At 41.0% G+C, this 10,973-nt stretch overlaps 1 protein-coding gene across 1 annotated transcript; it reads left to right on the top strand.

Moving 5' to 3' along the window:
• Window positions 1-1,526: 1,526 nt before the first annotated feature.
• plin3 (perilipin 3) lies at window positions 1,527-10,897 on the top strand. The gene is made up of 8 exons (XM_079158320.1): window positions 1,527-1,661; window positions 5,212-5,299; window positions 5,511-5,706; window positions 6,069-6,151; window positions 7,016-7,247; window positions 8,842-9,179; window positions 9,557-9,775; window positions 10,189-10,897. Exons 2-8 carry the CDS (start codon window positions 5,231-5,233, stop codon window positions 10,327-10,329), a joined length of 1,278 nt encoding a protein of 425 aa, XP_079014446.1. The 5' UTR covers window positions 1,527-1,661; window positions 5,212-5,230; the 3' UTR covers window positions 10,330-10,897.
• The last annotated feature ends 76 nt before the right edge of the window (window positions 10,898-10,973 follow it).

Below are 10,973 nucleotides of genomic sequence, written 5' to 3'. Positions count from 1 at the left end.
TTTGCACATTGAACTGGAGTAAAGAGAAATAATTTGTGAATAAATAAATAAATAAAATGAATTTAATACGTATGATTTATAAGTAAATATGTCATATTTGATATTCACATAAAACATGAAGAAATATTTCTTATTATATTGTCAATTATCCATTAACTGTTAATGCAAGAGATATGGATGCTTCACAGGAGAAATTATAGTTCTTGACAAATACATTAATAAACAATTAAAAATCGTGTGATCTAAAACATTCAGTCTCACAGCCAGAAGAGATGAGCTGCTCTGGAGTCTGGTGCTACGGCAGCTGATTCTATTGTATTTCTTTCCAGGAGGCAGCAGGGTGAACAGTGTGTGGCTTGGGTGGGTTTTGTCTTTTAAGATTAATTTGGCTCTTTGCAGGCTCCTCTTCTCACCAATATCACTGATGCTCGGTAGATATGATGTTCTGCGCGGTTTAAGTCAGCTGCACAGCGTCCTGTTCTGGGCCGTGCACATGATGTGCCAGTTTGTAATGTTTCCAGTCAGGATGCTTTTCCATCGCTCCTCTGTAAAAGTTAACAAAAACGTGGCACGCACAGGAATCTACCTTCTTAAGTTTCCTAAAGAAATGCAGCCGTTTATGAGCTTTCTTCACCAGGATGGAGATGTGTGAGGACCATCCGGCTGTTTGTGATGCTGATTTCCGGGAACTTAAAACTGTTTGCTCCACCTCAGCTCCATTAATATAGACAAGGGTGTGTGTCTTTTGCCTCGATCTTTCTAAAAATCAACAATCAGATGGAGATGGACCTAATTCCAACTGCATTATATACTGCTGGGTAGTTTAATAAACTGTTGTGTTTTGTATGCACAATCATAATATGAAAAGTAGCAAGTAACTAAAGCTGTTAAAGAAATGTAGTGAGGTAAAAAGTTATTTATTTGCCTCTGAAATGTAGTGAACTAGTGTAGAATTATAAAGCAGAATATGAAAGATATACTCAAGTGCTTCAAAATTGTACTTAACTTTGGAATCCTACATCAGAATGTCCTGGTTATTTCAGAGTGAGACCTTGAGGTGGTCTGCTATTAGCCTGTTTTAAAATTATTTTATAACAATGCACCATTGTCTCTAAAATCTCATTTGAAATTAGACAAATTGTCTCATGAATGTGATTTGAAGTGAGATCATTAAAAAGATCCATCTCTTCCCAAGTTGTTATTTTTTTACAGCACTTTAATATAGGCCTACTTAGTTTCCACTACTTCCCACAACACATATTGAATTCATCCATCTTAATATACAATCTATGACTTTATATTATTATGAATGAGAACATCTTGTAAAATAGGGACGAATCAGCAAGGCAAGTCCAAACTCCAGCTGAGTGAGTACAGTAATAAAAACATAAAACAAATTGGTTTCGTTATTATGTATCAATTTAGATTATTTAGCTGAGTTTTTTTTTTTAAATGATTTTATTGCACCGGATGAGACAGCTGTGACTGTAACTTCCGTGCTGTGATTCAATAGGTTCAAAGTTGACCAGAACTCCGCCTTTCTGCCCGTAATGTTCCTGTGCAGCAGCTCAGCCACACAGAAAGCCTTGTTGTGGGCTGGTCCGGTTCACTGACCAACATTACACTGCAGGTCACCCCAGGACACAGGAGCGACCAGCGAGGTCAGTGGCTCATTTAACAGCTCTGTTTTGTTTTTAAATCAACTTCTCAAACACGTGTCGCTAAGCTAACTTGTAAGTTAACCCAAGTTAACTAACCTAACGCTTCCTTTTGAGGGGTGAAACAACTACTAAATGCTTACTTTGCTCGTTAACGTCGATGCGTGTATCTGCCCAGGAAGTCATGATAAATAAGAAGCAATCGATGCAAAGAGGGTTTGTTGTTTGCTGAAGTGACTTTAACAACAAGTCATAATAGTTTCTCATCTGGGTTAAAGTTCATCAACCACGAACTGCAACAAATGACGCGCCCTATTGAGATGACACAGTGCTATGTTCAAAAGCAGCTAAACGGGTTGGAAATCATCCTCTCAGCAGAACTGACACAGTGCACGTTTGTCACGTAAGAGTGCTGCGGTTAAATCGTGCTTTTTCTCCACAATGGGCTCACTGGCAACTCATGCAAACACAGAGTATTTTGTATACGGTGTCTGTGGTTATGATGTTTTACACAGTGACCTCATAGTGTGTGGACATGAGCTGAGAGCGCATACTTAATTATTTTTCTTCTCAAGTTGTTTCATTTTATGGATTTTTAGAGGCCTGAAATTGTGTAATGGATTTTTTTCCCGTTCTTTCCTGTAATCATCCTATTGCCCCTTGGAGGGTTTTGACACCTGCGCTACAGGTTCTGCTCTCATTAAATGCTTTTTAACCAATTCAAATTGATGTCACTGAACTGGGTCTACACTATTTTAGATAAAAGTTAAAATTTATATTCCACTTTTAAGAGCTCTTCCTGTCTTTGATTAATGTACCCGTCACTGTTTTTGTCCACATTAAAATGTCTTTCTTTCTAAATTCTCAATCCGTCAGCTCAGGAACAGCTACAGTGTCTTGGATGAGCTGTAGACCTCTTTGACCCACTGGCCAGAAGTCATCTTTCCTTTGTGGCTGCAACACCGCCGTCTATTGCAAGTGTCCCAATAGTTTCCTGGAGATGTACCAGCTTGTCCATTAAAATCAAAGGTCACATAATGTTTCAGCTCCAGAGGGAGCGTGGCAGTTTTTCTTTTTCTCTGAAAGTGAATGATGTGTCTCAACATTGTGAGGATGTGACAAACCGTATTTGTAACGCAATAGGACATTTTTCCAAGCGCTTTGCTGGAGTCACTTGTCAGCGGGATGATTGTTAGCTTAGTTTGTGTTGCGACAGCCTTCCTCATAATATGTGCAGTGTCGCTGAGAATTATCTCGCGTTCATCTCTCGCTTGATAGCAGGGGGAATAGTGTCAGACTTTGCTTTGTAATAAAGCCAGTGAAAGATGTCATCAACTGCCGCTTTAGAAAAAAAAAAAAAAGATGTTGCTCAACCAAGCTGTTGCAACAAAATGCAATTTGCAATCGCACAGAGTCTGGAACACCACAGGTCATGAAAAATATCAGAGAGCTTTTATTCACCCTGACATCTAAAAGAGTCTGTGAAATGATGTGACAGTGGTTCTGTATAAAGGCCATCCATTGTTTGAACTGCTTGTGTTGAGTTCTGTATATGAGGCTCATCTCTCCGTTAACCGTTCCTTCTGTCAGGTGGGTGTGGAGCCTAATCTACCTGAGCATTCACAAGCCTGTTGGCAACACGTTGCATCTGTGCGGCTGCACTCCACTCGCGACTGCCGCATGGTCCCCAGCAATATGATCGCGTAGGCCGTGTCTTTCTTTGATTGGTCCGCCCTATACATCAGGTCAACAAGGGTTCACAACCAGTGTTTCGGTAAATACAGGTGGAGTCCACTAATGTCTCCCTGTGCCGTCTGGTGGCACACAAACAGATGGCGTCCACATGTTGGGGAGCACCGGCTATCACGTTTTTTTTCCTTTGTCGATTAATGGCGTGTCAGAAAATAATGACATTTTCTTCATTTTTTCAGAACCCAAGGCGACGTCTTCAAGTTGCTTGTTGTTGTTTTTTTGTCTGCCATCAATCTGAACTCCAAAGATATTCAGTTTGCTCTCACATCAGACGAAGAGAAGCAGCAAATCCTCACGATTTAGGAACTCAAACCAGAGAATGATTGGTAGCCTACTTTTTCTTGGAAATTACATTAACAATTAATTGATAATCAAAATAATTACACATGAGAAAAACAGTTTATTAAATCAACTGATAATTTAATTGACGTTTCCACTCTACTTGAGACGTATAAACAATTGGAGAGTTCCCTTGGCCTTATGGACATTTTTCCTATATTTTCTGTCATTTTTTTAAATTGAATTACTTAATCCTAAAAAGAATATGCAGGATTCTGAGTTGCAGTTTTAAATTACATACAGTATAACTTGATACAGGCTTTTATCCATACCGCCCTCTCCTACAAGAGATATTCACTCATGTCTCCCGTTTTGTGTGAAGTTCATTAATTTACCCTTTTCTGACCCAATTTAGTGTTAGATTTAGCTTCTATTTAAAGCAATAGCTCATTGTATTAATGGAATAGGATAGCAATATTTCACTTGAGTAATTCTTTTGGCCTAGTTTTCGTTTAAAGCAATATTTTACGGAAGCAGACTTGCAGTATTGCTCAATATTTCACTTAAGAATTTTCACTTGATGTAGATGGTATCGAGGTCCATTTTTCCTGCACGCCTTCATGTGAGCGATCAATCTCCAGCGTCAGTGCCCTGCCGTTTCACAGTTAGCCATTATTCATGGCTTCCCTCTTGACTCTCATCCATAGTTTTATTAAATCAGACTAACTTCTGGAGCCCCGGAACTCTTTCTCATATCATGAATATAAACTCATTTCATGTTGTCACAATCGTCACCTTGGGAAACATGTATTGTTTCCGGATACACATACTAAGAGGTTGAATATTAAGCTAAGTCACATGTCTTGTGACTCTGTGATGCCGCCGGAAAGACCTCCATGGTTCCAGTTTGAAGTTTTCCTTGACGCACAGCTGATCACCAAACTGTAGATTCTTGTTTTACTCCCGATGGCACTAAATGTAGAAGTTTGTATGTAAATTTAGAACTCACGCGTTCTAATTCCCCACCTTGATCTACCAAACGTTGGCCGCATTAATCCATATTTTCAAAAGCAAACTTCAACATTTTCCTCAGCCTCTGATGTTAAGACTTTAATGTTTCAAGATGCTGTATCGCTTTTAAAATGCAAACATATCGCCGTGGGAAGAAAACAAGAAAAAAAAAAACTAAACTCCAAAAATGTATCATTATCCATTATTTTTACTTTCAACTTTGACACAGGGTGCTGACTGGAAGTGTCTGCGTGGCTGCAACATTTAGTTTTTTTTAAGAGCAGTTTCATCCTCATTGCATCACAGTGTTGACAAATGAATTTAATATGGTTGAGTTGCCTTTCTGCCCACATTCTTAAACCCTCTGACAGGACAGCGATTCCATTTCCTGAATTCATAAGACATATCTTTCTCTTTGAAGATAGTCACTTAAACAAAGAATATCAGAGATGTATTTCATCATGCATACCAAGCACCCTCTGTTTCTGACACTCCATATTCCGTGTCACAGATTGAATCCAGCAGTCACAATGGCAGACAGCGGGAAGACTAATGAGACTGCAGCGGCAGCAACAGAACCAGCTAATGGAGACCAGCAGGTGAGGAGCACCTTGACCCAGAATGACATGTATTACAAACCCGAGGCCTATTATGAACTCATTTGATGCTCGATAAGCCACTGTGGGGAATCGATCATTATCCTGAACTGAAAACCTAAACTCTACAGAAAAAAATGGCTTGCATTGCAATTCCCACTCTCTTTTATGTCTTTTCAATGACGGTAATGGTTGTTGGTTTTTTTGGTCCTAGAATGTTGTTTCCCGAGTGAGCCATCTCCCTCTGGTCAGTTCAGCTTGCGAGGTGGTTTCCAGCGCCTACAGCAGCACCAAAGACAGTGTGCCCTTGCTGAAGGGAGTGATGGATGCGGCAGAGAGTGGGGTCCGATCCCTGGGAGCAGCCGCGACCACGGGGTCAAAGCCGCTTTTGGACATTATAGAGCCACAGCGTGAGTTCTGCTCTCTGTGCAAAGAAATATGATGTAATGTATTTGCAATGACTATATCATGAATATTACAAGCTTGTTGCGGATTAAAGGTGTGAAACGGATGTCAGGCTAGAATACAACAGGAGTACAAATAGGATTGTTCTTCTTGGAACAGAATTTCCAGTTGGTTTACTGGAGGTGTCATTTTAATGTGTAAAAGCCTTTCAGATCTTACTGTACTGTAAATATGAAACAGTTACTGCTTGTGGTACTTTGTATTACTTCCCTCTGATCAAGTTTGCAGAGGTTTCTTTTGAGCATGAAAACATTTATTATTATTCCTCTTAAATTATTAGTGAATTTCTGTTGCATACTTGTTTCAGTTGCTACAGTGAATGAGTACGCCTTGAAAGGACTGGATAAGATGGAAGAGAAGCTGCCTATTCTTCAACAACCAGCAGACAAGGTCAGACATACCTTTTCACTGTACATTTTAGACTTATTAATTATAATGTTACTATGGCTGTCAATTTGAAAGCTGTTTTACATACTTCACATTCCCAACCCACTGGTTAGAATTGCCTGGCGTTTGGAGTCAGAGGGGTACGTTCATAAATCCACTGTGTCAGTGGCCCCTGAGTGCTCTATTTGTCTTTTAGAAATTAAGAGCGCTGCTGTCAGAGGCTCAGAGCCCCACCGACCTCCAGCTGACGGGCCAGAGTGTCTGAAACCCATTTGGCAAAAATAGTTATATTACTTTTATTTACATTGATACATCAGTTAATAGACATAAACATTGAATAATATTATAATTTGAGTTATTTTTTTTTCATGTTATTATTTCTATAATTACTTAATCGAAATGGATGCGCCCTTAATCACACCAGGTCATTCTACAGAGTGACATTCCAACTTACACATCCATCTATCGAGACACTTCAAACATTGCTGCGGTCGTTAACTAGCCTTCTAAATGTGTCCACAAGTTGTATTAGGGCACGGTCACACAAGGCAAAATGAAGATTCAGCTCCCATTCACTTCCACTCCATGTGAACGAAGGGGCAAAAAGACATTCTCTTCCGGTGGCGAAGCAAAGTCTCATCTTTTGCGTCGAGTTTCACGTTGGTGAACTTTCAGTGTGAATCGGCGACTGTCACTCGCCTGCATTTGTGACCGTGCCTTTACACTCCAGTTAACCATAAAAGTGGGATGAAACTCTCAGGGGTGTCCTCCTCAGCTTACCCTGTTGTCAAATATCAATAAGAGCGATGTAGAAAATACATAAATGATTCTCCAAGCATGACTCATAATCTGCTCTTTCTTCCTCAGTTGGTGTCGGACACAGTGGGTATGATGTACCAGTCGGTGGCGGGGGCCAAAGATGCTGTGATGGGGGCGGTGATGGGCGGTATGGAGATGACCCGGGCAGCAGTCAGCGGAGGTATCCTCACCGCCATGGGCACCAGGATGGGCCAGATGGTCAGCAGTGGGATGGGCCTGGCCCTGAGCCGATCCGAGGACTGGGTTGACCATAACCTGCCACTCACTGAGAAGGAGCTGGGTCAGTAGCTCTATTAGTTGTGGAGAGCATAATCAGTCGAATATAAAAAAAGCCATGGGAGGAGATAAACCCAACGCTGAAGTGCAGACGGTGTCTTTTGAGAGTTTGATCAAATGAAGCAGAAACAAGGCTGAAGTTGGAATTAGTTAATTATGGGACAACCAGCGGCCAATTTTTTTTTTTTTATCACAGATTATTGTAAAAGCAAACAAATTTAGGGCATTAAGACTCAGTCAGTAAGCATTCCATTTTTCATCCAAGTGCTTCATAAATTAAACGGACACATTTGGATCACAGAATATATCTTTTAATATTTTTCATGAGCGATTACTTCCTCTTCATTCCTTAAAAATGCCATTCAAGATCTACTACGCCGCCTTTATGTCATATCTGGTCCTTTTTTTTTGTTCTTTTTACATTTGCACTTGCAATCAAAAGATACATTTGATAAACTAGTTCCACATTGGCATATGAGAAAGTACATCTACTTTCAGTTATCCATTATTAATGCTTCAGTTTTGCTTTAAAGTGGAACATTTTAAAGTTTAAGGTCAGCGATTAGCCTTTACATCCCTTACATGACTCCCAAGTTTAATGTCATACATTTTAAATTGTAGCTGGCATTACTGCCATTCACTGAAACTTTAATTTGTTCCATAATTAATATGCGTGAGTGGCGTCATTTGCACTATTTGCCATTTACTATGAGTGTCAGTAGCTGACACTGTGTCCTTGCTTCACTGATCTATAGATCAAACGGCAAATTTGATGAGACTGTCCAAAATAATTATCACTATAAAGCCGAGACAAGGTGATGCAGCAGGATGGGGGGGTGGTCGTGTGATAAAAGTGTTAAATTCTCCATCTGTGACTGGATCTGACACACATGAATGGTTGATGCTATTCATAGAGAAAGAGGCAGGACATTCCAGTGAACTTCCCCTCTGTTAGCTTGGCCCATAAAGCCCTTACAATTTCCAACACTCACAGCTTTGACACCTGCTACTGTGATGTCATGACAACCTGCCATACTCCAACATAGCGGCAATACTCGAGAGGCAACTGCTATCAGCGGCAGCGGCAAAGTACCCGTAATGGCAGTGCTCTGGGGATTTTGGATTTGTTCAGTGGTTACTGTGGCTTTTAACGGAGGCACAGCGAGACAGAGTCTTTCTGCATATCACTTAGCTTCCGCAGACGGCTGGTTGGGGGGGTTTTTGGTGGCTCTCGAGTCTTTTGGTCTCTCTTGAGCAGATGCGCTCTAACCCGGTCAGAGTCGAGTAGGCCAACTCGGAACAGATGCACCAGTTAGCACAGTGGGAAGGAGCCCAATGTGCCTCCATCCATTACTCAAAACATGTCCGTCAGTGATATTGCTGTAAACAAGGCGATATATTGCGATTACGTAATCTAATTCTAGGAAAAAGCGGTCATAGTATAACGATCACAACACCATATGCGTAAAATTTGAGTCAAAAAAAGTTCTATAATCACGACTTTGTGCTCACACCTAAATATTTAATGTCATTTTTACATTTTTATACATAAAACATCTCTTCTGAATACATATTGGGTTAATGCTATTCTCTCTCAGCTGCTGTGGCTGAACCCGCCAGCAGCGAGGTGACTACCCCATCGAGCCCCAGCTACTTTGTCCGCTTGGGGAAACTCTCCGCCAAAGTCCAGGAGCGAGCCCTACAGCAGTCCCTGGTCCGCGCTGGCCATGCCAGGGATGCCACCTACACGACAGTGGCTCAGATCACCAGTACTCTGGACCTGCTGGAGGTCGCCCGTACCAGTCTGGGTACCGCCAGTAACCAGATAGGAGGAGCCCCGGAGCAGCTCTTGCAGCGCTGGACAGAGTGGAAGCAGAAGCAGGCTGGAGCGGGACAGACTGAGTCAGAGCCAGATGGGACCAGAGATGAGGCTGAGGTCAGGGCTGAAGCATTTGGGGAATTGATTTGATGGTTTCTAACCAGATTATGTTTGCATTTGACATCATTTAGAGTGTATACTTTACTGTACTTAGAAAGCATGTGTACTCCAAAGTCACTTGGAGTACCACTTGAACAAATGAAAGAAATCTAAGAGCATGACTGTGATAAGAACAAATCAATAAAGTTAGCAATAAATCAGACTGTATTTTAGTGGCTGACAATGTCTGTAATGCTCCCACAGATTGATGTGGGATAGGAGCGATGTTACATTATGTCATCAGCAGGATTGGGGAGGAGTTGATATGTCGCAGCTTAATTATTTAATATGCAAATCATTCATCTCTTATTTTTATTTCCCCTTTCCGTTCACAGCAGCTGGAATGGCGTGTGCTCTCCATGGTGCACGGTCTGAGTGACCAGCTGAGATCAGCATGCTCCAACGTGGTGTCAAGTGCTCAAGGTCTGCCAGGTGCAGTCCAGGACCAGCTCACCAGCGCAAGACGATCAGCTGAGGAATTGCACTCCTCTCTGGGGACCACCAGCACCATCACACCCCTCCTTCTGGAGCGCAGCCGCCAACACCTGAAACAAGTAATAATTGCACCTCGTTGTCTTTACCGCAGTGTTTTGTTTATGCTGCATCAGCTTAGCTAAATATAGTGTAGCGCTTGAAGTTTAATTGTCTCTTTTTTTTTCTTCAGTGCCATCACTTCTCACAGTTAGTCCTTCCATTACCTTTATAATGCTGCTTGAGTAATAAACACAGTCTTATTGAACAGCAATTAAACAGGAAACTCTTGCATACTTCACATAAACAAGCATCTGCTCATTCATATGCATTTATGAAACTAGGACAGTCAAGCTTATGTTGTATTTAGTTATGTACACATATAACCTCAGTATTTCCTACCCACAATAAGCTTAGCATATTTATACGGTAATGTTGTTTTGGTTAGGGTTAGGTAATAGTGTTGAAAGTGATACTAGTATGTGCTTGTTCCCAGGTTCAACAGTCTCTGGACGGTGTCGTGGAGTATCTGCTGAACAACACACCGCTCAACTGGCTGGTGGGACCTTTTGCTCCTCAGGTCGTTGAGAAGACTGAGGGAGATGTGGCGATGGAGCAGAGCGGACCACACAACTAGACTTGCAAGAATGTGTTGTGTTTCTCCACGAGGGTGACAGAAGACTGGTGTATACTGTAGATGAACTGTTTGCAAAAAAAACTTATATCTGCTTGCTCTAATGATCAATGTGTTTTTCATGATGCACAACATTTTCAAAAGTTAATGACACTACATTTGTGATGTAGAGGTTAATGACTAAAAGCTCTGACGTGGCCATAGAGAATTTAAACATCTGTGCACTTTATTATATATCCTAAAAATAAAAGTATTTTTACATTTGTTGAAGATCAATCAATGCATGAGTCCAAGTGCCTAAAAATAAGTCCAAGCATTCCTAGAACTAAGCCAATGAACAGAATTTCCTTTTGTGTGGATAAAACAGCCAGAAGCATTAATCAGATGTAGAGGTAAGGTGTATTCATTTGGTTTTTGATTTGCAGTTTTAATTTGAGTATTTTGAGTGGTTTCTGGAAGCAGCTAATAAACTGTCAATGAGTTTCACATGTCAATGCAATTATTATGTTTTGACACAGAACAGTATTAATGTATCGGTACTGAATACATTCATTAAAGTGTTTATTACGGAGTGGTTTTGTTGTTTTTGGTGGGGGTGGTGGACTTTGCTATGTTTGGCCCCGACCGACTGAAGGCTGAATCGATGC

The sequence above is a fragment of the Pholis gunnellus genome (genome assembly GCF_910591455.1).
Source record: "Pholis gunnellus genome assembly, chromosome: 4".
NCBI lineage: Eukaryota > Metazoa > Chordata > Actinopteri > Perciformes > Pholidae > Pholis > Pholis gunnellus.
Note: the sequence above shows the minus strand (reverse complement) of the source record. Positions and strands in the feature narration are given on the sequence as shown.